This window comes from Meriones unguiculatus, chromosome 7 (genome assembly GCF_030254825.1).
Source record: "Meriones unguiculatus strain TT.TT164.6M chromosome 7, Bangor_MerUng_6.1, whole genome shotgun sequence".
Classification (NCBI taxonomy): Eukaryota; Metazoa; Chordata; class Mammalia; order Rodentia; family Muridae; genus Meriones; species Meriones unguiculatus.
In genome coordinates, this window is record NC_083355.1 from 113,262,900 (window position 1) to 113,290,640 (window position 27,741).

The 27,741-nt window shown below is 43.2% G+C and overlaps 1 protein-coding gene across 10 annotated transcripts in view; it reads left to right on the plus strand.

Annotated features, from left to right (window-relative positions):
• Evl (Enah/Vasp-like) overlaps nt 1-27,741 on the plus strand; it is a 123,654-nt gene that overhangs the window by 9,044 nt on the left and 86,869 nt on the right. The window contains exon 1 of one of the 10 annotated variants that reach the window (XM_060388162.1): nt 24,987-25,250. The exons of 4 other annotated variants lie outside the window; for them this stretch is intronic. In XM_060388162.1, coding sequence (XP_060244145.1) covers nt 25,228-25,250 — 23 coding nt within the window. In that variant the 5' untranslated portion in view covers nt 24,987-25,227. Of the gene's footprint in view, nt 1-24,986; nt 25,251-27,741 lie in introns of those variants that run through there. 5 more of the 10 variants (XM_060388161.1, XM_021642573.2, XM_060388165.1 and 2 more) reach the window with 5 other exon arrangements.

Here is a 27,741-nt window from a genome sequence, read left to right on the forward strand (position 1 = left end):
TCTTCTGTGAAGACAGTAATCCCTGGAAAATGGGGAATGATTCTGATTTCAGATAGTCTGCCTTTTTGTCAGGTCACAGTATAATGTCCTCCATGTGTGGCAGTTGACGGGGTGGAGGGGAACAGGTTGTTATCGGTTCCTCAGTATTTATTGGTTTACTTATTTATCTAATTTCTGTGCTGGGAATCAGACCCAGGTTTGTCACAAAGTTCCATCTCCCATCCTTGGCTTGTTGTTGTTGTTGTTATTGTGTAGACTGGCCTGAAATTCACCATCCTCCTGCTTTGTCTTCCTGAGTGCTGGGATTACAGGCGTGTGCCACCATGCCTGACAGATACTTCAGCTCACAAAATGAGTCAGGGTCATATTCTATAAAAGTCACAAAAAGCCTTAGAGGTAGAGGAGATAATGGTGCCTGACGAGAAGATTAAGAAAATACATGTGGCAGTTGAGCACAGGTAGCTTTAAAATTCACAAAAGCCATGCCAAACAAGTGCCCTGAGCCGGTGAGTACCTCTTACTCTGACCGTGAGCCATGCTTTGTATAGCTCTAAACACGTCTCCTTTGCATCTTCGAGACCATAGACAGCTGAGCTTATGCAAGCTTGCTATCTGGGCAGCCTCTTCCCACCCCTTTCTGCCTATGAGAGGTCTGCCTCGAGCCTGGGCTTTAAAGGTTTGGTCCCCACCACCCTCTCCTGTAAACATTCTGTGTCTTGCCTGCCACCCTGCAGCTTCTGTGGAGTTGTGTTCAGTGCTCTCATCAGCCTCTCCCTGGAAGAAGTTTAAGCAAGAAAAGACCGGATAAATTAAATCACACAGTTGATCAAAATCTTGCCATTGTTACCATGCTAATTTCTTAACCTTCAAATCTGGAGTTGGGGATTTAGCTCAATAGCAACCCCAGCTTTGGTCCTCAGAAGCAGTACCACCACCCCTTCAAAAAAAAGTTTAAACCTTATATGTACCTTACATACTGCAGTAGTCCTTGCCCCGTGGTCTGAATGAAGGACCTTCCTGGTTAGTTGTTTTTGGACTGTCCTATGTTTTCTCTTATGTAAATGTTTTTAATATGAAAGTTTGCCCTGCAACACCACAGTCTTTAAGAGACAGAAATCTTTTGATATCTGTTGGATCCATAGAGCCTACCACTGTGCCCGGATGTAATGCTTACTTTGTAAGCATTGGCACTGGCACATACAACTAAAGTGGATGGTTTAGCATGGCATCATTCCAGTTTGGCTTGGATTCTCCTAATTATGATAGTGCAGACAGTCACATCAATTGGTAGACATTGGCACAGAGACGCAAGCTGTTTTTATTGTGCTTAGAGAATTAGCACATTGCTGGTGGCAGTGCCTTTGTCTGTTGTCATACTGCTGCCATGAGGTATTTGTTTGATGACATGGTGGGTTTCCCCCATTATTTCCTTTGTAAGGACTGTAACACTCACTATCCCAGCTGTTCCTCAGCTTTATTGTGTGTGTAAATCTTTGGAAGTAAAGGAGGTGTGTGTGTATTTATCATTCCAGATGGAGATCCAGGTCCCCCTCTCTTGGAAAAGGGAGGGAGGAATTCTTCTTATGTCTTAGGATTTCAGTTTTATAGGAAGACTGAGCAGCTAGTCCAGTTCCCATGTACTCCTCTGTGCTAAGTCTCCTCTATTGCCGTCTAGTTCGTTAGTGGGAGGTTGTTGAAGTCTGTGCTTATTCACGTTTCCTTTGCTTTTTTGTTTTGTGTGCTTTTTCTCTTAGGCTCCTCTTGATGGTGAAAGTTTCTCTGACTTTCATTTTTCTTCTTTAAAGATTGATTTAAAATTTTTAATTACGAGTGTATATGTGTCCATGTTTGTCCACATATGGGTGTCCACATGTGGGTGCCTTCAGAGGCTAGCGGCCTGGATCAGCTGGAGTTAATCACAGAAGAGTGTGAGCCACCTGACACGGATGCTCTGCTCCTCCAGGAGAGCACACTGCACTCTTAACTGCTGAGCTGTCTCTTCAGCCCTGACTTATTCTTTCCTTCACTCACCTTGACTATTTTGACCTCCACTGGTGGGCTTCATTAAATGATTCCGGTTCACTTGATTTTGTCTGATATTTTTCCATTGATTACCCTGGGCATTTAAGTTTGGAGAAGAGAGGGATTCAGAGGGAGGTGCTGCTTTCATCTTGTACTGAGGGCAGATACTAGACTGTCCACGATGCTGACCTTGGTCACCTGCTAGGTTCTTCTTTTCCCTCCATGTTGCTTTTCTCACTGTGACCAAATACCTCACAGAAACAACGTAAAGAGAGAAAACTGGTGTTCAGAGTAGGAAAAAAAACAAAAGAGTGTAAGGGAATGGCAGGCGGGGACCTCCCAGGGACAGGAAGGTCCTTCAGTGTTAGAGTGCTGTGGCCGTGTGTATATGTGCAGAAGCTCATGGGGGTGGGAGTGTGTGGAGAGGAGCTTTAGCCTGGTTTGAGAAGGACACAGACAGAAAGGAAGAGGGTCCTGGGGACATGATACTATGCTCTGGGACATGCCTGCAGTGACCTGCTTCCAGCCTGGCCCTACCTCCTTAGTTTCCAGGACTGAAAATATAGCTGCAGTAGCGGAGGACCAAGGGTTCAACACATAAGCCTGGGTGCCACCTTTCATAGTCACATTACAACAGTCCCTTCATCCTGACTCTTTTCATGGACCCCACATTCACACTGCACATGTATGCTGCACCGAGCAGTGTTTTTGAAATGTTAATAGTCGTGTATCTATGTTAAGGTATATGAGAAAAACACCAGTTTAGTTTGCCCATAGTATTTTGGGTGTTTCCGACCAAGGCTTATGTGGGGGAAAACTGGAGGGAGATATCACTGTAGCTACCCAGTCCTATAGGCCCTTATATGTCTGAAAGAAAGGGAAGAGCAGGTACGTTTCAGCTCCTACCCCACTTGTCAGAGGTAGACCTCAGCCTGGTGATAGTCATTGGTAGACACCAAAAGAGGCTGCCTTGGCATCTCACTGGGGCTACAGCAGAGAACCAGGAGTGGGCTCTTGTAAGCGCTTGCTTACTATTCGTACTAAGTAAAAGGTAAATATATTTCATTTTTTAGTCCTTTCAGTCAGTGCTTCTTAATTTTTAATTGTAGCCAGTAATTTTTTTACACTCCTTGATTGAAGTCAGCCATTTTGTTGAATTTTTAGTGCATGTGCTTGTATGTGGTTTTATTCAGATATTCAAATCTCTGATCCACTTGGAATTTGACACCTGGCTTGAGAGATGGATTCAACTGGCTATTTAGCTACCCAAGTACTACTCCTTAGAAAGCCTGTTTGCTCCCAGTGTTTGAAGTTCTGTTTTTTTCTTGTTTTTGTTTGTTTTTTTGTTTGTTTGTTTTTTGTCACAGATAATCAATTGTACCTGTTTCTGGATTTTCCATTCTGTTCACTGGCCTTTATTACAGGTGTTTATTCCTGTGCTTATACTAATACCTGACTTTCAGCTGAAGAAGCTTCGAGTTGGTTTGAATAATTTGTAGGGTTACTACTGTCATTGCTCTGGTAAGAATCCAGTAACTATTCAGTCCATGAGGCCGGATGTCTTGGCTGGTCCTCAGTGTACCCCAGAATTCCAAAGATGTAGGCTACAGTGCCAGTGAAGGAATGGACTTGAACAAGCATCCTTCTTTCCTGTCTTTTATATAGCCTATCAGCAGAAGATGTGGCCCAGATTAAGGGTGTATCTTCCCATCCTAAAAGATCTGGATTCAAGGTGTATCTTCCTATTTCAAAAAAGCAGGATTAAAAATGGGTCTTCCCACTTGACATGATTTAATTAAGAAAAAAAAAATCCCCCACAGGTGTGTCCAGCTGTCTGGATTTTAGTAAATTCTAGATGTGGTCAAGGTGACAACTAAGAATAAGCATCAGAAAGTCACCCCTTGTCAACTTGACACACAATCGAATCTCCTTATGTTATGCTTAATTTATAAATAAAACAATAACCAAACCATTACACCTGTGGTGGTTGGAATAGGAATGGCTCATACATTTGAATGCTTGGTCATTAGGAAGTGGCAGCACTTGAGAGCAATGAGATGTGGCCTTGTTGGAGTAGGTGTGGCCTTGTTGGAGGAAGTGTGTCACTGGAGATGGGCTTTGATTTTCAAAAGCCCCCCCTCCAAAAAAAAAGTACAAATGTTTATGCCCAGCACCCCTGAGGCAGAAGCAGGTGGATCTTTAAGTTTGAGGCCAGCCTGGTCTATAAAGTGAGTTCCAGGACAGTCAGGGCTGCACAGAGAAACCCTGTATAAAACACCACCACCACCAAAAATCCCACCAAGCCAGTCCCAGTGGCTGCCTCTTCCCACTGTCTTCAGATCTAGATGTGGTTCTCATATTTTGGATGCTGAACTCTGCCCCAGCCTTCCAGGCTGCTGCCACATAATTTATAATTTAACTACATCTTCAAAAGGCCATTCCATCTTTCTATCAGGCCAACTGATTCAGGATGGTGAGGAACATGGTAAGACCAGTGGATTCCATGATCGTGGGCCTGCTGTCTCACTTCTCTGGCTGTGAAGCAAGTTCCTTGGTCAGAAGAAATACTGTGTAGAATACAATAGCAGTGGATAAAAGATTTTCTAAGTCCACAGATGGATTGGCAGAAGGATTATGTGCAGGAAAGGCAAATAACTAGAATAAGTATCTACTCCAGTGAGGACAAAGAGTTGTCGTTTCCTCAGAAGTGGTCCAGTGTAGTCAACATGCCACCAGGTACTTGGCTAGTAACCCTGGGTAGTGGTGCCACATCTGGGACTCAGTGGTGGTCTCTGCTGTTGGCAGATCTGGCACTCAGCAGCTGTAGCCAGGTCAGCCTGGGTGAGTGGAAGTCATGTCAAACCCATACATAACCTCCTGCCTCTGTGGCCCGTTTGTTTATGGGCTCATTGAGCACTGACCAGATGGCTTGGGAAAGAGGTTGATTGTCCACAGGAGGGTTAATCTTATCTGCTTGATTATTGAACTCCTCCTGTGCTAAAGTCACACTTTAATGAGTATTTATGTGAGACAGATATCTTCACATCCTTTACCCATTTGGAGAGATTTATCCACATATTTCTTCCCCAGATGTCTTTCTTACCAATTACCCAATCATGCTCTTTCCTAGTCCTTGACCATTCAGCCAGTCAGTTGGCTACAGCCCATGAGTCAATGAATAATCCAACATCTGGCCATTTCTCCTCCCAGACAAACTGTAGTACCGTGTGTACTGCCCAAAGCTCTGCCCACTGCGAAGATTTCCCTTGGCTGCTGTCTTTCAGGGCTGTCCCAGGAAGGGGTTGTAATGCTCCAGCTGTCCACTTCTGGGTGGTGCCTGTAGGCCGTGCAGAACCATCAGTAAACCAGGCCCTGGTCTTCTCTTCCTCAGTCACCCAATCATGGGGCATACCCATGAGGCTGTCAGTGCATGCAGTTCCTCCAGGGATACCATACTGTTTTTAATTCACTATTTGCCCTGGCAGAGACTCCCATTCAGTCTTTCCAAACATAATAGCCCTCATTCCACAGGCCAGAGAACCGATGTGAGAATCCTGCTGACTTCTAAGGATATGTATCCTAATTATACATTCTGGGAGTTGGAAATAACCACAGGATGTGTTCAGGAACCCACTGGACCTACTGTGAGTCTAACTTCAACCAAAACTCCCTTAATCACCTGGCCTCTGTAAAGGCCATACTTTAACTGGAGGGCCACAATGTTTCTTGGGATCTTCTGGAGTCAGCATCAGTTCAGAACTAGTATCTGATAGATTCTGGAAAGACTGTTTCCTTTCCACCAGAGTTACCTTTATAAAAGGCTGTAGAGGGATTGAAGAAAGGCTAACAGGTATTATATCAAGGTCCTTCTTTGGGATCCTGGCTGTCCCTTCATTCAAGGAGTTCTGGGTTTGCAAACTGGCTCAAGTCTGGAAATTGATTCACGATCAAGATTTCCTTTTATCATGATTGAATGGAGCCTTTCTTTCATTTGTTTGAGAGTTTTCCACTTATACAGATCAATAAAATATAACACTAGCTTTTTTGTTTGTTTGTTTTTTGAGGCAGGGTTTCTCTGTGTAGCCCAGGCTGTCCAGGAATTTGTTCTGTAGACCAGGCTGGCCTCCAACTCAGAGCTCTGCCTGCTTCTGCTTGCTGAGTGCTGGCTTAAAAGGCATGCGTCAACACTACCAGACCCAGTAGCATTCTTGTCTCTTCCATGCCTGGAAACGTGATTGATTTACCAGTACCAGAGGTCTGTATGAGTCACACTACCATAAAAATCACTCTGCTTGTGCTACCCGTTACAGGTTATGGCATCATGGGCATGCTTTGTCTCTGCTACCCGTTACAGGTTATGGCATCATGGGCATGCTTTGTCTCTGCTACCCGTTACAGGTTATGGCATCATGGGCATGCTTTGTCTCTGCTACCCGTTACAGGTTATGGCATCATGGCATGCTTTGTCTCTGCTACCCGTTACAGGTTATGGCATCATGGGCATGCTTTGTCTCTGCTACCCGTTACAGGTTATGGCATCATGGCATGCTTTGTCTCTGCTACCCGTTACAGGTTATGGCATCATGGCATGCTTTGTCTCTGCTACCCGTTACAGGTTATGGCATCATGGCATGCTTTGTCTCTGCTACCCGTTACAGGTTATGGCATCATGGCATGCTTTGTCTCTGCTACCCGTTACAGGTTATGGCATCATGGCATGCTTTGTCTCTGCTACCCGTTACAGGTTATGGCATCATGGCATGCTTTGTCTCTGCTACCCGTTATGACAACTACAATCAGCCGGCCTTTGGCGCTTCAGTGCTGCCACTGGCCCCTGCTGCTTCAAGGCCCAGCCAAACCCATCACATTTAATTCCTCCGACTGGGAGCAGCATCTCCAACACTAAGGTCTGTCACAAGGAAAGGGTGACAGCAAAGCTCTGCAAATGTGTGCACCTCTCACCGTTTTTAATCACCGGATTAATGAAGGGCATGTCTTCCAGGCCTTTCCATTTCGGAGGATCAGGTTTTACACAGTGTGCCTACTCTACTTGCAACTTCTCTGAGCCTTAAAATCATCAACGCCAAGCCAAGGGATATCAGGCATCTGTAACTCCTTTTTAGTGGCTGTCTTTTGGCAAATGCTTTACTCAACCATTCAAACAAACTTTTGACAACTTTTTTTTTTTAACTGTAAGAGCTTCCATATTAAACCTAGAATATCCACTTAGTGGGCCTGTGTCAATAAACTCAGCCTGATCCAGTTTTATGTTCCTTTTACCATTATCCCACACCCTTAAAATCTATTCCCACACATATTCCGAAGACTCTGCTGGAATGAATCAGCAAATTCTTTAAGCTCTTCAGTAGTCTAGCTCACCTCCTCCTGGACTATACTTTCTACCCTCTCTCCTCCCCAGTTATAGGTCTAGAAGCAAGTAATTTGAGCCCCTGAGGGACTTCAGTGTTATTTTTCTTGGCATCTCCTCCAGAGAAATCTCTTCAGGTTTAGCAGACAATGAAGGGTTAATTTCCTCAGTCAAAGGTGAAATAAGCAATGTTTCAGGGTGGGGGTGAGATGAACCCTTGAGAAATGTGAGGGGTCAAAGTTCAGCTTCCATGGGGACCTTTCCGACATCCTCATGCCCAGTTACAGGGTCCCATTCTCTCTTTACTAATTAACACCCTCCAACACTGAATTTTTGCTATGATTCAAACCTTATAATGAGGGCTTTGGTTTGATTTTCTGCAACTTTATCTCTGTGGCTGATGGAGAGATTCTCTTCCAGGGTGTGTGTGTGTGTGTGTGTGTGTGTGTGTGTGTGTGTGTGTAATTTATTTAGAATGGCTTACAGGCTGTGGTTCAGCTAGTCCAACAATGACTGTCTACCAACAGAAGTTTCAAGAATCCAGTAGTTGTTCAGTCCATGAGGCTGGATGTCTCGACTGGTCTTCAGTATACGCTGGAATCCCAAAGTAGACTCCGATGACAGTGAAGGGATGGACTTGCAAAGGGAAAAGCAAGCAAACAAAAAGAGCAAGCTTTCTTATTCCTTGTCCTTTGCATAGGCTTCCAGCAGACAGTGTGGCCCAGGTTAAAGGTATATATTCTCATTTTGAAAGAACAGGAGATTCTTAAAAGTTGGTTTTCCCATGTCCAGTGGTTTAATTAAGAAAAAAATTCCTCTAGGCTGTACCCAGCCACTTCGGTTTTAGTTAATTTCAGATATAGTTAAGTTGACAACCAAGAATGACAATCACAAAAACCAAACAAAAAGCAAACCAAACAAGCAAGAAATCATACTTGACAAACTATACAAGGGTGAGTAGAATGGTTAAAAACACTAGCTCTCTTGCAGATGACGTGGGTTCAGTTCCCAGTGCCAACATGGCGGCTCCCAACTATCTTTAACTCCACTTAAAGGCGGATCTAAAGCCCTCTCCTAACCTTCCTGGGTACCAAGCACTTGTGATGTACATACATAAAGGTAAAACATTCAAAATAAAATGAAGAAGCCTAATTTTAAAAGTTGCTTAAAAAATACAAGGGTAGAGTTGTAAACTACCTTCATAAAGTTCAGCGCTTTCTGTTTATTCTACACCAGAAATACTTGAAAAGGTCCACCTAACTCCCAACCCCTCAGAGCCCCTACCTTAGGTATTTAATTAATTAATTAATTAAAGGGGTTATGCACTCATTTGTTTGAAGTCTCCAGATTCTTAAATGTGCAGCCAGAATTGACGACTGCTGAATGAGTCCTGAGGTCATGCCTGACTTATCCAGCACTGTAGTTTCAGCACTTATCATTGGAGCAGCTCAAATGTAAGTGCTCAGTAAATGTGTGTCACATGTTTCCTAAGTCCCTCAATTTTCAGATATATAAGACTTCAGAAATCATTTGCCTAGGGCTCTTAGGTTAACTGGTAAGTAGAGCAGTGAAGCCAAGATTTCTTTGTGCTCTATTTTGGCCACCTTCCTTTGTGTGTTTGCCTTCTTAGTTCTCATGTTGTTCAGTGTTAGGACTTCCAGTTCCTACTCCGCACTGAAAAAGGATGAATGAGCCTTAGATGCTTAGACAGATAACAGGCTGGACTGTTATATTATCAGCCTGTGTTCTGTGTCAGCCCGCCTCTAAGTCAAGTGAGTTAGGGGGAAGGAATCAGGGGAAAGGAGGCTGCGAAACAGGGGACCGAAATGTTCTCTGCTTTGAGCCTCTGAGTTAAGTAACTCACTGTCATTCTCCTTTTGTCTATAACCAATTTATTTTTATTTTTATTATGTGTATGCATATGTCTGCTGGTCTCTGTGGAGACCACAGATGTCAGATTCCTCTGGAGCTGGAGTTATATGTGGTTGTGAGCTGTCCAGGGTGGGTACTAGAAACTGAACTGAGTCTCAAGTCTTCTGCAAGAATAGTAAACACTTTGAACGACTGAGTCACCTCTCTAGCCTACTCTCTCATTCTCTCTCAGTCCCTCCATCCCCCATCCTTAATGGCACTTTCCACCCCATTTTAGCAGTAAAGCAGTTACATTTTAGAATACTTGACATTTGGGTTATTTATTTAAATTAGGATTCTCATGGCTTTCTGTTAAGGTAATTCCAGACCCATCTTCCCATATTGCAGTTGCTTTATCTACTCTTGACTTGTGTATAAACTCCTCAGAAAAACTTCAAAAATGGTGGAGACCAAATAGGAAAAGGGATAATGAATTATAAAGGATTATGTAAGGAAATTGCCCTCTAATTCACTGTGTGTGTGTGTGTGTGTGTGTGTGTGTGTCTCCCAGTCTCCTCTTGGATCAGTCTAGGCTGAGGTACAAGGCAGAAGGGATTTGCTAGAACATGATTTCCTGGAAGTGAAGGAGCCATTTGGAGCCATTTGTGGAAGGGAGTGGTTTTCTTAATCCTGTACCATGGACTCTTCAGGATGGGATGAGAAATGAAGCTGAGAGTCACAGGCACTTAGCGCTTAGAGTCAGGACAGCCTCAAGTGGTCAATACTATGACCTTATGTTGTTTGTTTATTATTTATTTGGGATGTGTGCACATGCAGGTATGCATTTTCCATGGCATGTATGTGGAAGTCAGAAGACACTGTTCAGGAGTCAGTGCCACCTTCTACCTGTTGAAGCAGTGTCTGATTGTTTCTGCCGCTCTGCATATTCCAGACTAGCTGGCCTTCTGGGCACCACTGCATCTGGCTTCCAAGGATCAAACTGAGTTGATCAGCCATGTAGCTAGCTGTGATCACCCACTGAGCCATCTTCCTGGTCCTGACCTTTAAGTATGATGTGGTGGTCAGAGGGCAGTTTTATGGAGTTAGGTCTCAGCTTCCACCTTTATGTGTTTCCGGTAATCAAACTTAGCTGTGTCATCTCACTAGCTCGCCTTGTGCTCTTTATGTTTGAGATCGTGTACCTAGTGATTGTTTTCTACAGTGTAAACACACGAGTATCTTACCGTACGCAGTGAAAGTGTCATTAAATATTTTATGTAAATAGAGTGTCAGGAGTGTTGGCTACATGTAGTTGATTGCATAGTTAAGCCTGTGACGAACATGTTGTGAGCACAGTTCTGAATATGTATAGACTTCTTGCCATTCTTTTAACAGTATAGCATAATAGCTTTTTACACAGTATTTACATGACATGAGGTATTTGAAGCAGCCTAGCAGTGATTTTAAATACACAGAAGGATATGCAAATATAGTGCTATTTTATTTATTATTATTTTAATATTTATTTTCAAATTTCTATTTTAATCATGTTTTTGTGTGTATATCTGTCTGTCTCTCTGTGTCTGCTGTGTCAGTAGGGGCCAAAAGAGGGTATCGGAATCCCTGAAGCTGGATTTTCAGGCAGTTATGAGTTGCCTGACATGTGTGCTGGGATTTGAACTAGCTTCCCCTAGAAGAGGATCAAGTGTTCTTAACTACTGGAGCCATCTCTCCAGCCCCTGTAGTGCTATTTTATAACGATTTGAGGAGGATGGCTTCTGTTCTGATTCTGACTATTCTGGCAGTTTTTTGATTGACCTATTCTGTCTCTGTTTTCTTCTCCATACACTCGGGCAAATTTCGTTAGGTTTAGCTACTCTGTGGCTTACTTCAAATTAGATATTTCTGAAGGTAACTTCCAGTGTGCACAGATTTGTGCAAGTCTTACCAGTCTAGATTCTCAACAGGCAGGGTAGTGCACACCTTTGTAATCCCTGAGGCAAAAAGGAAGTGAGTTCAAGGCCAATCTGGGTTATATATACAGACCAGTCTCAAAAATAAAAACAGGCAAAAGAACATAAGAAATTTAGATGTTCTAATGTTGTCTTGAACATAGGAAGAATTTGGGCTTGGCACACACAAAATCCTGTGTACAAAATAGAATCTTGTCCCACACTGGTGCTAGTCTGCCCATAGATAAAAATCAAATATGTCCACTGGCACTGCTTCCTCCTGGCAGCTGAGAGTGCCAACTGAACAGCTCAGGGCCTTGTTGATGAACATTTCCTTTCCCAGACAGAAGGGAATTGCTATCCTTGATCTGTGTCACTCAGTGGAGCAGAATTGTAAGCAACAGACTGATAGAGTCTCAAATAGGACCAGCACTTAAAAGGACCAACTGGTTCCTTTGCAGGAGCAGGCAGTGATGTCTCTCTGAGTGTTGTCTGTGGGTGATGAGGTGGTGTGTCTGTCAGTCTCACAGATGGGTCATGACTTATCAGCACTTGATTTCAGTAGGCTTATTCCTGGGCCATGTGAGAAGACTTGGCCTTCTATACATGCAGCTCAGTCTCAAAGAGTTAGCACCAGGTGCCTCAAGCCTGTCTCAAACTAGACTCACTACCCCAGCATTAATGAACAGTTGTCAACAAGGGTGCCAGATGTCCATCAACAGGACCATCAGCCTTTTAACAAGTACTGGACAGTACAATATCCAGGTAACCTTGGATTCTAACCCGTACACAGAGTGTAACTTGAAATGGATGGAAACCTAAATACAACATCTAAAAATTTAAACTCTAAAGAGCTGGGGATATACTGAGTGGAAGAGGCTCTGGGTTAATTGCTAGCACCATAGTGCTAATGAGCTCTGTCAATCCAGGTATAAAGCCCTTATCACATGATTCACACATTTCTCTTCCCTTTTAGGGATTGTGTTCTCATCATTTGGATAATGTCATTTGAAATTCAAGTTGTGTTCTGCTTGTTTGTCGTGCAGTATTAGGATCAAACTTTATACATGCTGAACAGGTATCTGTCATTTTATTTTCTTTCTGTTGTCTGGTGCCAGGGATTAAACCCAGAGTCGTCTTCTACCATGTAAGGTTTACAATGGGTTTCAGTATGTGCAGTTGTGCAAACATGACCACAGTTGATCCTAGAATCCTATCATCGTGCCAAAAAAGCCTTGTGCTCACTAGTTGTCGCTCCCCATTCTTCTGAAACTTGTCTGCTTTCTGCCTGTGAATCCATCCACTCTGCAGATGGACTCGTACAGCATGGGGTTTTCTGAGTGGCACCTTCCATTTCTCACAGCATTTCTAGGGTTCACTTATGCTTCCTCAGCTTTGGAGGAAGCTTCATTCCTTTTTAGCCCACCAATGGGCACATCACACTTCGTTGATTTGTATTTGTATTTCACACTGGGGATCCGAACTCAGCTTCATCGTTGCACAGCAAACACTTTACCCACAGCTCACCAGGCTCTGTATGCAGAAAGTTCTAAAGTTTTGCACACTCATTTGCCTATTTTTACATTTGATTTTATAACTGAGAAATGACACAAATGCAGTATCCTGAAACTTTATGCTTTCTTTTGTTCTATAGTTTTAAGTCTTGATTTGACTTATTTTGAATTTACTCTTGTGTATGGGTTTGAGGTTCAACCTTACACTTTTTGTATGTGGTGATGTAGTTTTCCCATCACTCTGTGTCGAAGACTGACTTCCCTGTGTAACCTTAAAGCTTGATGAAGGCCGTTTGACTGTATACACGAAGGTTTGTCCCAGGATTTTCTATACTGCTTTAGAGTCTTGTATGTGTCTTTCTGCTGGTAGCATAGTAGCATACCACCTTGGTGATTGTGTTGTATGTTTTAGAATAAGAAGTGTGGGACCTCCAACTCTGTTCTTTTTCAAGGCACTTTTGAATGTTCAAAGTCCCTTGAGATTTTATATGAATTTTAGGGTTGTTTATTTTGTATTTCAGATGTGGTCTTCTCACCATAAACCTTAGACTCGATATATAGCCCAGGATAGCCTTGAACATGCTATTTCCTACCTTATCTTCTCAAATTTTTGGATTATATGTATTTGCCACCATGCCAGCATTTCTTATTATTATTTTTTTTAATGGTATTGGAGTTTTATTTTGTCTTAAGGCAGTGTTTCGCCCTGGTGCCCTGGCAGGTAACAAACTCATGTGCTCATGTGATTGATTCTTTTGCCTCAGCTTCCCACATTTGCTGGGACCATAGGTGAATGGCACAGGACAATGTTGGGATTTTGGTAGGGAGTACATAAAACCTATCAGAAATATAGACATATTTTAAGTGTAGGGAGAGTGGAGAGCTGAGACTAAAGATACATAAAAGGCTGTAATCACAAGAGGAAAAACTGTCGGTCCTGGTCACCAGGAAAGTGCCAAGAGCTGCCAAGTCTTTAGGGACAGAGGTCTCAGACCTGGGCTAAAACATGTTCACTGGCCAGTATTAAGAGCTAAGGGTGCTGGGCTGGAGAGATGGTTGGTTCAGTGGTTAAGAGGACTGTCTGCTCTTCCAGAGGTCCTGAATTCAATACTCAGCAACCAGACCTCCTAGGCTCTATGAGAGCGTCACACTGTCAAGGCTGAGGATCCCTCAGGTTTTCCTGGAAAGCCAGTGCCATCCAAAAGCAACGGTTGAGGAGTCCTGATCCCTTAGGCCCAGAAGACTTGTACAGCTCCTGGACCTGCTGTTGTTGCTGCCACTGCTCAGTGTTGCTTAGTGTTGAGGGAAAGAAAAGTGTCAAAGACCAGCAGTTGAAGAGCTTCTTGCCTGCTGTGGACAGGACTGACAGCTTGATTGACAACCATGTCCCTGTTTCTCCTCTTAGTTTTGTCAGTGTTTGCGGCATGTGCTTGAGATGTCTGGCATGAGGTGTGTTTCTATTTATTACTGTTGTGTCTCCTGGTGAACTGATCCTCTTGTCACCAGGCAATTTCCTTCCTTTGTGTCCTGTGATAGATTGGAAGTCCAGGAGCTTCTGTTCGTATAGGCCAACTTTCTCTGTCATTTCAGCCCGGTATGAATTTAGATCCAGAATGGCCCTGGCTGGATCTTACTTTATCTACCAAGCATGTCTTTTAATTGGAGAATTTAATCCTATAGGAAGATTTTATGTATAAGATGATAAGATTTGATATAAGATTTAAAGTAGTTGCTATTACTTGGTTATTTTGTTTGCCTCCCCTTCTCTTGCCTTCTTGATTTTTTTAAAAGTGATGTGTTTTAATTTCTTTCTCATTTCTTTTTGTATACATTATGAGTTTTTTGGTTTTTTTTTTTTTTTTTTTTGGTATGGGTACCATTGCAATTACCTAAAACATCTTAAAGTTACAATTTACTTTAAACCGACAAGTTGCTGATAATTTAACTCCTTTATACCCTATTTTATTTCTCTCTTTTTATATTCTTTATGATACAGATTACTACTTTTTATTGAATAGTCACTAAAATAATTTTGGAGCTTTTTATTCATTTTTTTAATTGACATCAAATTTTTAAATGGCGTATTCACCCACATTACAGTATTACAGAATTCTTCACCTGGAGTCTTATATATTCCTGAGGTCTGTTTGCAGCTTACTGTCTGTTCAACTTGAAAGGCTTTCTTTATCATTTCTGCTGAACAGGTCTAGTGTCATCCTTGTTTATCTGGGGAAGTCTTAATTTCTCCACTTTTGAAAGACATGTAGTATTTTACGCTATCACTTTTTTTTTTTCTTTTATCACTTTGAATATGTCATCTTACCCTTCCAGCCTTCACTGTTTCAGCTGGGAAATCTTTTGATAATCTTGTAGGAGCTGTTAGCTGCTTAGTGCCCTCTCTTGCTACTTTCTTGAGGTCTTTGTTACTCTTGACACCTTGACTATTGTGTATCTTAATGTAGGTCTCCTGGACTTAGTCCCAGACAGAGTTTGTTGAGCTTCTTGGATTTATCTGTTTATTTCCTCAGTTTTGTTAGTTTTATTTCTTCCATTGAGCTTTTTGTCCTTTCCTTGTTTCTTGTACTCCTGAGATTCCCCTAATGTACTTGTTGTTCCACTTGATAATTTCCTGTAAGGCCATTAAGGCTATCTTTACTTTATTACCTCCTCTCTTTAGAAACAAGGTCTACCTTTGTAACCCAGGCTGGCCTTGAACTTCTGCTTCAGCCTCCCCAGTGTTGGATTAATAGTCATATGTAGCTGTGTTCAACTTCTTTCCCCCTATTGACTCAGTATTTTATTTTATTATTTTCAAGACAGGGTTTCTCTGTGTAGCTTTGGCTGTCCTGGAACTTGCTCTGTAGACCAGGCTGGCCTCTGCTCCCCCTCACCTGAGTGCTGAGTGTGGGATTAAAGATGAGCACCACCGTACTTGGCTCCTGACTCAGTATTGCAGATGTCTTGGCATCGAGTTTGTTGGTTCCTTTCTTCTCCCTGATGAGTCAGCTTTGGACTCTTGTAGTGAAGTTCTGACTGTCCCTGCATTCTCTCTGTTGTCTCAACTGTGCCTGTTGCAGCTCTAACTTCTTTGACTTGCCACTGTGTTTGCTTACTATTGGGTCTTTGGTGTCCTTTGGCAGTTCATATAATTCTCTTTCTATAGGCTATTTCTAGACATTTAATCTGTTCCTTTGACTGAGCCATGTTCCCCTAGTTTTTGTAATTGTTGTATGCTTTATATTATCTTTTGTTGAGGCTGGAGTATTTGAAAAAAAAAAAAAATAGCCACCTTTTCCAGTCTTTGCATCCTGTACAGAAAGAGACCTTACCAGCCATCCTGGCTAGATTCTGGCTGTCTCTCAAGACTTTTTTGGCTTGTATACACTCTACAGGTTAAGGTTTACCTGTCTGTACTCAATATCCCAGCTTCTCTCCTGTATCAGTCCAGCTGCCTCTGGTGCTGTGGCAAGCCTTAGTAGAGGAGTTCTCCCTGGTGGTGCTTGGTGGTACAGCACACTCAGAGCCTGTAGCAACCACCCTTTTCTCAGTGGCTCCTAACCTTGGCCAGCACCTGTCACAAGTTAGACCTCCTTCTCCCCCCTTAAAAGTGAGAGCACCAAAATGTCTGTTCTGCTTCCCTCATTAGTCTCCAGGGAGAAACTGAGGTTTGAGACTAGTTTCCTCATAGTCCTGGGCCAATCCAGAGAAGGCCATGGCACATGACTGTCAGGTGTGCTTCTGCTTCACGGAGGCTCACGTGAGCCACATAAGCCTAAACCTGCTTTCTAGGTTCCTCTCACAGCTGGTCCATCTTCCATAGGGAAGGAGTCTGGAGCTTTCTCTTCACCGTTAGACTCATCATAAACTCTCCAGTGCTCTCTGGTGACATAAGCATTCTCTGCGACTAATTTTAGCCTTTTCCTATAATTTGTGAAAAAGCGGTAAACTATGAGCTCAAAAAGTAAAGCTTCATATTGGACCTGAGCTCTATTCCTTAGTTAATATGAATGATAATAATAGCTCATATGTTTGAGAGCTTTACACCATGGCGTTCTAATCGCTTAACATAGATCATCTCATTTAATCTCTGCCACAATCGAAGGAAGTAGATCTTGTTAATGCTTTCCTTCTTATAGGGAAAGAGCCTGGAGCAAGAAGAATGAAAACAAGAGAAAGCTCCCACAGCTGATGGTCACTGTTCTAGTTAGATGTTCCGAGTTTTATAGAACTTCAGGATATTCTGCATATTTGGTATCACATTCATTCTTATTTTTTGAAATGTGTAGGGGTATTTTGCCTACATGTATGTCTGTGCACCACATGTATACTGTGCCCACAGAGGCCAGAAGAGGGCATCAGATCCCTTCATGGGTTCTGGGATCACCCTCACATCCTCATGATTGTGTGGCAAGCACTTTACTTACTGAGCTCTCCCCAGCCCTCTCCAAACTTTCCTTTCATGCATACAAGTTCTAAAAGCATGTCATCACATGCAGTCAGCAGCAGCTACTCTTCTGCTACTAATTTTTCTCCTTAGTTTTCCACCCTTGTGACAGAAAGATTGGAGCATTCGACTTACATGCCAGAAAGAACTCAGTGAAGAGGTTTCTGTCCATGTCCCTTGGTTGTTTTCTTTGCTGCAGCTGCAACACACTACAGCATGGCAGAAGCATGTGGTAGAGCTCACCTAGTAGCCAGAAAACAAGAAAAAGATGGAGACTAGCACCCTCATGTCCTGATAGCTGGCTTTCTTCCACGAGGCTCTACCTCCTTGTATTAGTCACTTTTCTCATTGCTGTGATGAAGTAGCTGAGTAGAAGTACCTCCAGGAAGGAAGGGTTTATTCTGGCTTATAGTTTGAGGGCAGCGTCCCAGCATGGTGGGGATGGCATGGTAGCAAGTGAGGAGGCAGGCTGGTCGCATTGCATCTGTAGTCAGTGGAGAGTAAACAGTAAATGAGGCCAAACTGTAAGGCTTCTACCGCAGGGACCCACTCCCTCCAGTATTCTCCTAAAGGAAACTCTATAAAGGTTGTGTAGTCTTCCTAAAGAATGCCGCCAGCTTGGGACCAAATGTTCAAACACATGAGCCTTGGTGTATATGAGAGAGCGTGCATTTCACACTCAGATCACAACTCCTAACCATACCACTGCTTCCTAATAGCATGGTGGGCTGGCAACTAGACTTTCAGTATAAGCCTTTGAGGGTCTGATCTGAACCTGGGAAGGTCTGAATTCTGGCTTTGTCTCTGACTTGTCTCACCTATTGAAGCCAGAGCAGTGCTAGCCTTGTAGGTGATATTGGTGAAGTATTGCTTAACTGATCACATATTTGCTTTACGTGTTTTTCGTTTTCCCAGTTTTCCATCTATTCCTGGAAATGTTGTCTTGACGAATTTCAGTACATCGGGACAAAACTGGAATAGCTCCCTTGTTCTGAAGGATAATCTCCTATTTGAAGATGGCTGACTTGATCCAATTTCATCTTCCTAAGAAACCTCTTAAGTCCACTAGTGTCTGATTGACTCACCAGCTAAGTAATGCTCCAGGTCTGACCCGAGAATAGAACAGTGGAATGTGCCAAGTTCCCCCTCACAGAGCTTACACTTCCTTGGCCTGAGGTGCTAGAGGTAGTCTTCATTTTTAAAAGAATATTTAGAAGTGTATTTGGTCTTTGCTGTGCTCTATTTTTAACGTAACACCTCATGAAACAACTGAACCGTGAGGAAGATTTCCTCCAGTTCGTAACTGAAATCAAGCTGTTTTGTCTACTGCGGCTGCTGAGGCCAGACTCTACCTTTTCTTTTTGTTTAAACACTTATTTATTTTGGCAGGTAGGGCTGGGAAGAGAGTACCTGTGTGTCATAGCACATATGTGGAGGTCAGAGGACAACTTGCAGGAGTCAGTTCTTAACTCCTACCAGGACTGTGGTTCCCAGGACTGAACTCAGTTTTCAGACTTGGCAGCAAGTACTTTACCCCTTAAGCCATCTTGCTGGTCTCATTACTTTTTTGTTTGCTTTTGTTTTTTTTTAGAACATGTTAATTATACATAGTGGGTTTCATTACATATCTGTATAGTGTATTTTGAGCTTAATAATTTCTCGCTACCCACAACAGCTGCGTGACCCAGAAGGTTTCATTAAGTGCTCATGGGAGCACTGGCACCTGTCAGTGGTTATACAACTAAAGAACATGTTTTGGACTCCTCTAGCAAAGTTAATTGCCTATAGACACTTGGGAGGGATGGAGCCCGGAGGTGGGGTGATGTCCAATTTATGGCTGAACACTTGTTTTCAGCACACTGACCAGTTATGAGCCTTGTAGTTATCACTGCCCACTGCAAAAAAAAAAGTTTCTCTGGCCAAAGCTGACGACTGCAGTAATGCTCAGGGCTTCGGTCTATTGGAGATGTTTTGTTTGTTTGGGGTGTGTGTGCATGTTAGCACACAGGGTGAGACATACAAATCTAGTGCCATTCTTCTGCATGTAGACATAATTTTTCCAGCACCATTTGTTAGAAGAAGAAACAATTTGTATTTTTGGCATCTTTGCGTCTTTGTCAAAAATTAGGTGGTAGTAGTTGGGTGGACTTATATCTAGGTCTTCTGTTCTATTCCGTAGATGTATGCCTGTGTGTGCGTGTGTGTACACATGCCAGTACCATCCTTGTTTTTATTACTGTCGTATAACTTAGAGTCAGGATTGTTCTGGCTATCTGACATCTTGTGTGCTTCCATATGAAATTTAAGATTCAAATTCCATCATCTTTTAGTTGGACTAGCTTCTAACTGGTCTCTGTTCATTTTCCATTAAAAATTGAGAACCAGATTGTATTACCCCACCACCAAAACCAAAACAGAACAAAAACAAACAAAAAATTCCTCTCTGATTCCCTGATTCATAATGTCCTCTTTCCTCTGTTCAGAGCCTGTTTGCCTTGTCTGTTCCCCCCACACTATGTGAGAGGGATGAATGCTAAGTTAGTTTCCCTGCATCTGGGGCCTTTCCACAGGTTATTCCTCTGTGTTTTAGGATCATTCCCTGATACCTGGTCAGCTGGACCCTGGTCACTCAAATTTTGATGTGAATGTCATTGTCTTTAAAAAAAAAAAAAAAGCACCTATTCTGTGTCGTTTCTACCCCACCCCCCACACGTATACAGGCACACTCCCCATTAGCATTCCCTGGCTTATCTTTTTCTCATGCATTTATCATCTGTCCTCCAACACTAGAATTAAATCACTAAAGCCAGATGGTAGTACATATGTAACTCTAGGGATTGAGGCAGAAGGATTTTGAGTTTGAGACCTGGGCTACCTAGGGAGACCATGCCCCCCCCAAAAGGCTGTACCTACTGCAATTCACTTCTCTGCCTGTGGACCATCTAAAATGTCGTCTAGCACCAAGTAGCCCTTCAAGTATTGGGGCGGGGTGCCCATATCTGCGCAGGTGCACGGAGTCTAGAGGTTGATGCTAGATGTTTTCCTCCTTAGAGGTTCTATTCAGCCTTACTTTTTAAGACAGTTTATCACAGAACTTGGAGTTCACCAATCCACCGCCTCAGAGATCTTCCTGTTTGCACCTCCTCATTGCTGGGATTACAGACATGCACCCCGAGGCCTATCCCAGCATCCCTGGCTTTTTATGCTGATTTTGAGAATCCAAATTGAAGTTCTTATTACTTCTGCTATAAGTACTTTACAGAGTGAGCCTTGTTTCCAGTACCTCCTTCAAAGCATTTGTTACGTGAATTAAAAAAAAAAGAGAGAGTCTGTTTTAGATAGGAATATAGAAACTCCTCACTTTTGAGCAGTAGTGAATTTTAAGATGTAATTATGTTTGCTTTTAGTAGAACATTTCCTTTTGGTGGCTTAATTTAGATTACCTCAAAATAGAGTTATGGAGTGGCTTTAGTTTACATTTTTATTTTAAAGTTAAATATCACTGGAAGTCCAGTTGAACTGTGAAATGTGGAGGAGGATTTAGTTTCAGAGGGTTAGCTCATTATCCTGACAGGAAGCATGGCTCTGAGAGCTCGCATCTGATCTGTAAGTTGTAGGCAGAGAGAGCAACACCGGGCCTGGCTGGCTTAGACTTTCAGAAGTTCAACCCCAGTGACACACCTTCTCCAACAAGACCGCATCTCTTAATCCTTCCTAAACAATCCACCTACTGGAACCAAATATTCAAAATATGAGCCTATGTGGGCCATTCTCATTCTCGCTGTATGTATATTTCTTGGGATAAGCTGTATATCTGGTGGGTTCTCGAGCTGCCTCCTCTGCTCTTTCCAGCCAGCGCTGTCAGACCAGTACCTTGTGCAGCTAGAGGTCTAGGTCCTGATCTAGACCAAGTTGCTTAACATAAGATAATATGAGAGGTTTTTTTATTTTATTTTGTTAAGTATTTCGTTTCACAGTGATCTTTGAGTTTTAGCTGGTTTGTTCAGGAAGAGGACTTGGCAGTCTTTTGGCACAATGTAGTAATATGAACCAATTGTGGTTAGTGTGTGCCATGCATTTCCTCATCTTCACAGCATCTCCACAAAGTATGTATTGCCTTCCTCGCTGTAGTGTGGAGCTTGAGGCTTACTTTGCCTTTAAGACTAAGCCTCGAGGTGCCTCAGTAGTGAGGGACACACTAGGATTCAGAACCTCTCTTTACTGTAACCTCTGTGGAGGAAGGTGAAGCATTTTGCATTGGGGGACCAAGGAGAACTGGAAGTGGGGGTGCATAAAATAAGGAACCAAGTCGATGAGGAGATCAACATGTGAAGCCACCCAGGCTGGCAGGTGTGAGAGGCAGACTGGAGTTTAGTACAGCGTGGAAGCTGACTGCCTCACTTGCAGCCATGAGACTTTACACTGGAAGGTGCTGCAGAGTGGTGCAAAGGGATGGAGGGAGGAAGGGCAGGAGCAGGCTCTTAATTAGAGCTAAATGAGACTAGAAAGAAGCAGGCATCCGAGGACGCTCCAAGTGCTTCTTACCACGCAGTACCCTACTCAATGGAAACACCCTGGTTGGACCATTGGATGGGACTGGTATTTTTAGTCATGATTCTCATTTCCATCTGTGTCTCCAGTTTCGTCTCTACCCAGCGCAGTAGTGAATGTTCGTATCCGTAAATGTCAGGACAACGTTCTTGTTTTACTTGATTGGCACATCAGACTGTATTCATATGTTCAGTTCTTATTTTGTTTTACGTTCATCATGGCTGTGTGCCCACAACCTAAAAATGTGAAAGGGAAAACAGTTGCCAAGTAAAGCTGGTAGGACAACAAGATTTGAAAGGCTCCTCTTAATCTCTTGTGGGATTGAGCACCACAGATCAGAAGTTTGCTTTCTTGGAAAATTGGTCATTTCAGAGAAGAAAAGACGTTGCTTCTAAAACTCAGGTGTTCATGTTACCCTAAGGTCAGTTGTTTAGAATATTGTCATTGAGCTTTTGAAAATTATCAGGGACATGGGAACAATTGTGTTAATGTTTGTGTAGTACATAGCATTTCAAGTTTCTTTCTCTGAAGAAAGGTAGCCATTGTCCAGTGACTGGGGAAGAGTGCTCTGCCACAGCTGCGGGGACAGGCCTCAGGGACAGGCCTCAGGGACCACTGTAGGACGGTGACACTGGAAGAAAAGGGTAGTCCGGAGAGAGAACCAGCACTGACAGGATCTGCCAGAGGCCCGCTGTCTTCTAAGGATGTGTTTGGGTGATTGGCATCTCACAGTAGGGCCTTAGGCTCCTCCACCTTTGGCAAGAGCCTTTCTATATTTACATAAAGTATTTGTTTTGTTTAGGGTTGCATGGAAGTGCTAATTTAAAGAATAAGTAGCTGAAAAAGTATGTGGTTATTTCTTCCTACTGCAAAGGGAAACTAAGTCCCAAAGTAGGAGTTTATGTTTTCTGCACCTTGAGGCTTTGATAGATGCCCTGGAGTGACCATTTGTGTCATTTAACATTTCATGGTCACAGAAGAACTCTTATTCCAGAGAAAATTGGGGCTGTTAGAAGTCTTGGCCACTCACTTCAGTTACTGTTTCTCATACTTTGGAGTCAACAGTAGCCATGTGATCAAGGATCTGCCTGGTCTGAGAGGCAGACTCCTCTCCCCTTTGGTCCCAACATCTTGTCAGCTCAGGTTTCTACTTGCTTTGTTCCTGAGTGTATCTGAACAGTTGAGCCTTTAGCAGTCTCTTGCCATAAATCTGGTAATCAAAACGTTCAGGTGAACTACGTAAGATAGCATAAACATGTCACAAAGTGTCCCAGCCCTGCAACATTACTTTCCTCATTTCTGTAAACTGGACTGACCTTGAACTTGGAGATTGGCCTGCCTCTACCCCCTGAATGCTGGGATTAAAGGCACATGCTACCACCACCAGGATTGAAGGTGTCCTCTCTATGAAGAGTCCCCAGTAATCAGAGCTGTTCAGTGAGAGAATGTCTTATGAGACATTAAAGATGATGCAGACCTTTATTTAATGTTGTATGCTCTGTAAGCACTTAGACACATGCTTTGATGGTACCTGTGAGAGATGCATGGCCGCATCTATGTTCCGGCAGCTTTACCTGTGGGGTCTCTAGCTCGCCAGCAGTCAGCATTAGCAGCGAGGGGTTCTGGAGTTTATAGCCAGGCTATTTGTTAGAAGTGTCCTATGTTTTCTGCTTCAGTGTGATTCTTTCAGAAGCTGTTAGTATCATCAGGTCACACTCAGATGCTTGTGGGAAAAACTGGGAAGGTGTCCTGGATGAGCTTGTTGGTGGTTATGTTGCTGGAGGGACCCCAGGATCCTAGATCTCCCTCAGTCATCTCTTTGTTCTATTGGTCCTGGTCATTGGATTTTCCTGACTTGAGTTCTGGGCTCTTCTTTCTTTGTGAGACAGACATAGCCACATGAAGAGCTTCACTTCACCCGGAGCACCTTTGTGACTGTGAATACTGAATCACTTTTCTCTTGGACCAGGCACAAGGTGCAGACCAAAAGAGAGTCTTTCAGCAACCCCCCTTTGAATATGCTCCTTTTGTCAGTATTATCCCAGGTGCTAGGAATACAGAGCTCAACTCCATGAGAACACCCCTGCTGTGAGGAGACCTGCACCCCCAGATATGTGGGAGAGGCATGTAGAATGCTGTAATGTCACACAGTCCACAGCAGAGAAGACAGCCACTAACTGTCCTCGATAGTTCAGAAGAAGCAGGTGCTTCTTCAGCCACAAGGCAGCAGATTGCATACCTGGCCCAGCCAGGACCAACCAAGTAAGGAGGAACTGTAAGTGTCTGGCTCAGTTTGGTGTTTGTGAAGTTTTAATTGAAGAATCAATACCTTGTAATCCAGGATTTTTGCTTAGTCTGTGTGCGCAGGGTTAAAATAAGGTGACATCAAAATTCAGATTTGTGGAAATGCTCTGACAGATCTTTAGGGCAGAATGGAATAAGAAAGTCTAGTTACTGAGAGATACAGAAATGCTGAAGGCCAGAGTTCAGGCAGTAGGTGTAAGAAGGGTCAGGCTCCAGAACACAGTTACAACTGGCTTTATCTGTTAAAAAAAAAAAAAAAAGTTGACTGACTCTAGTTTTTATTTGAGATTTTTTTTTTAATCTCTTATTTTATAAAGATTTGCAATCCAAATGCTGAAGATTTTCCTTCATGGCAGGTTTCAGTAGACAGCCTCGGTACATTTGCCAAATCTCCCCAGCCTGAGCTTTACAAACGGGTAACTATTCCTCTTCCTTTTTGGCTGACATATCATTTCCTTTTTCTTCTATTCTGAAAGCGTTACAGCATTTTTTTGTACTTCAAGAAATTGACATTATGCACCCAGTAAATGAATAATCAAATAAATCAGACTGCTAATCTCAGGTCATGTTAGCCATAGCATGGTGGTGAGGGTGAACTTTGACTGTGGTGCTGGAGCAGCATGTGCACCTGTGCTAGCTTGGCAGTAGGGCGGCATACTGGATTTAGAAGAATTGTTCTGTGCTCTGGCTGTCCTTGAAAGGTAGCCCGACTATCACCTACACGATGCTCATTTACAACAAGGGTTGTGTCTGGTCTTTGTAGCAGGAACAGCCTTGGGAAGATGAGGTCATTAGGCAGATCACAATGGACAGGTCTCATTCTCATTGCAGAAACCCCACCCCCACTCTACACAATTCATGGAGGTGGGATGTGCTACGTGATTTACCCAGGATCCTAGGCGCACCCTGGGTTCGACTTATTTCTCTAGGCTAATCCAGCTCCCAGCCTGGAGTCTAAGCATTCACTGCATTAATCAGACTTGCTGGAATGATCACATGGTTTTCTAGCTGCCTCCCCTGTTAGCTGCCGCTTGTCAGCAGCTGGCGGAGCTGGAGGCTGCAGGGCCCCTGTCTGCAGAGAGCCTTTTACTTCAGAATATTGGGGGTGTGGAAACCTCGCCTCTTTTTTTCTGCACTTTGCGCTATCTGACTGACTAAATGGTTGTCCTCGGTACCAAAAAGGCTGCCATACAATCCAAGGAAATTGCCTCTGACTAGGTCATGTTTGCATTTGAAGAATTCAGGTATGTTCTGGGTTTTCTCTCAGTCTGATACTGGGTTTTTGTTCTCGCTAGGTTTTTGCTGTGTAATGACTGCTTAGGCTCTGGCTGGCTCCACACACAAAAAGGGCTTCTTGTCTGCATTTGGTGGGGTTTGTTGAGGTGGTGAGGGTAAGGGATGTTTACTGCATAGAAGTGCAGCATGTAATTGGTTTGATCTTGTGCAAATTCGTGGAGGACCCCACCTTTTGCATCCTGTGAGCTGTTCTTGCTGGTGTAGAGTTATGAATACAGAACAGCAACTGTGTGTCCAGAATGAGTCTTTTGCTATCTTTTGTTTTCTTCCTTTGTCAAACTCATGCAGTCTACTGCTGCTTTACCAAAAAAAAAAAAAAAAAAAAAGGAACTGTAGCAGTGAGGGTGAAAAATTCTGCAAATGGATCTGCATGGCTGGGTTGGATTTGGCTCTGATTTCCTGTTATTAAAGCCGTGGCTAGGCTGCTTTCTGGGATGTGCCTTGACAACGTTTGTTAGCAGGGTGCTTCTTTCCGGGAGCTCTTCCGCTGTTGTCATCATTAACTGTTCCAGATTAGATCCTTTGTGACTTCTTTCTTCTGCTCTTCCATTGCTTTCCCGGGAAAGCTATCCCTGAGTCTGATGGCAGGAAGGGATGTGCCAACAGAGATAGTTTCTAGGAAATGAGAATAAAGGAGGCAGAACAGAGGGCATTCAGCTCAGTCTGTGCCCATTTTTATGGACAAGCGTGTGTGTGTGTGTGTGTGTGTGTGTGTGTGTGTGTGTGTGTCTGACCTCTGGCAGTGCCTCCTTTCTCTAGTGGAATTTCTATGTGTCTTAGAACCAGGCATAAATACCACGTTGATAGGCAGAGTGATTGTGCGGGACCTCAGCTTTACCTTGACAGGCCTTTTTTGTTCCTTCTAAATGTTTCTGCAGTAGATGTTGAACCTGTAAGAGAAGATCCAGCCAACCAAGAGAGTAGATGGAGGATCATTAGATTTTCCTAGTGTCTCCACGCTTTGCACTAAACTTGACGCTTTGGGTTCAGGAAGTTATCCTTTGTTTCAGAGCATGTGGCTGCATGATTCTGCATAGAGTAGACTTGCAAAAAGAAAAGCCTTTCCGTATGGCAACATGCCCTGATGACATGAGATCTATGCTCTTGCAGAGGTGACCATACTCAGTACTTTAGAATATCTCCCTCAGAGAACTATTTATTTAGTGTCAGGTGTGGTGTAGTAGATACACATTTTTGGAATGAATCAGGAATTCTGGGTTCTAGCTTTGGATTCAAGATTAGCTTTGCATATCTTATAAGAGCCACTTAAGTTTTGGTACAGTAAGATGAGTCAGCGTGGACAGGTGCTTGCAGCTGAGACTGAGAACCTGAGTTTGCACCCTGGGACCCACATGATGGAAGGAGAGAACTGACTCCTACAAGTTGTTCTCTGACAGCTACATACGTGTACATGTACAAATAAATGTACTAATGTTTTTAAGAGTTATGGAAGTTCTATAAATTATAGAAAGCTGTTGTGGTGACTTGAATGAGAATGGCTCCTATAGGCTCATATATTTGAATGCTTGATTCCCTGTTTGGGAAGAATTAGGAAGTGTGGCCTTGTTGGATGAGGTATGCCACTGCGGGTGGGCTTTGAGGTTTCAAAAGACCACCCATTCTCTTGGCCTGTGTCTCAAGAAGTGAGCCCTCAGCTCCTGCCCCAGCGCATGTCTGCCTGCTGCCGTGCTTCCACCATGATGGCCATGGTTCACCCTCTGAAACTGTGAGCTCCCCAGTGAACTTTCTTCTTTAATCGAAGTATGTCTTAGCATAGCAATAGAAAAGTAACTAAGACCACTGTACTGTTGTGAGGAGCAGATTCTGTTGTTAACATTTCCTCCAGATAGTGTTAGCCTTCTCTGCCTCTTTGAGCAGAGTTTGGAGTCTCATTAGGATTCGTGATTAAGGAGGAAGGATATAAAGCAACAAAACTGTTCTTACTGTGATGGGCTCTGACTCCAAAGCCAAAAAAGACCTGGTGGAAGGGAGTTAAGTTAAAAGTAGCTACCCAGATTAACTGAGAAGATGGAGATGGCATTGTAAAAAGTGGACTAGATGGGAGTTTGCTGCTTTGATACCTGCTTCAGGATTCTGCCCAAATTGGCCACAGTTAATCTTGCGGGACACAACTGCATGCTACTAGACATTAATGTTCTTCAGTCCAGGAGCTTGTGTACCAGTGACCAGGTGATGGTGGTGGGCATCCTTTGGACTCTAGAGGAGTGAAGCAGGTTAGTTTAGTTCAGGGTGATTCTCAAGATTTTAGAATCCCATAGACCTTATTGGGAATTTTGTGTCATTCTAAATAAAAAATTGTTATAGAATTTGAGAATCAACATTTCTGATGGGTTTCCAGGTGATTTTGGTACTATACGTTTGGGGACCAGACTTTCAGATTCATTGAGTTAGGAAGAGCAGTCAGACTTGACTGTCCCA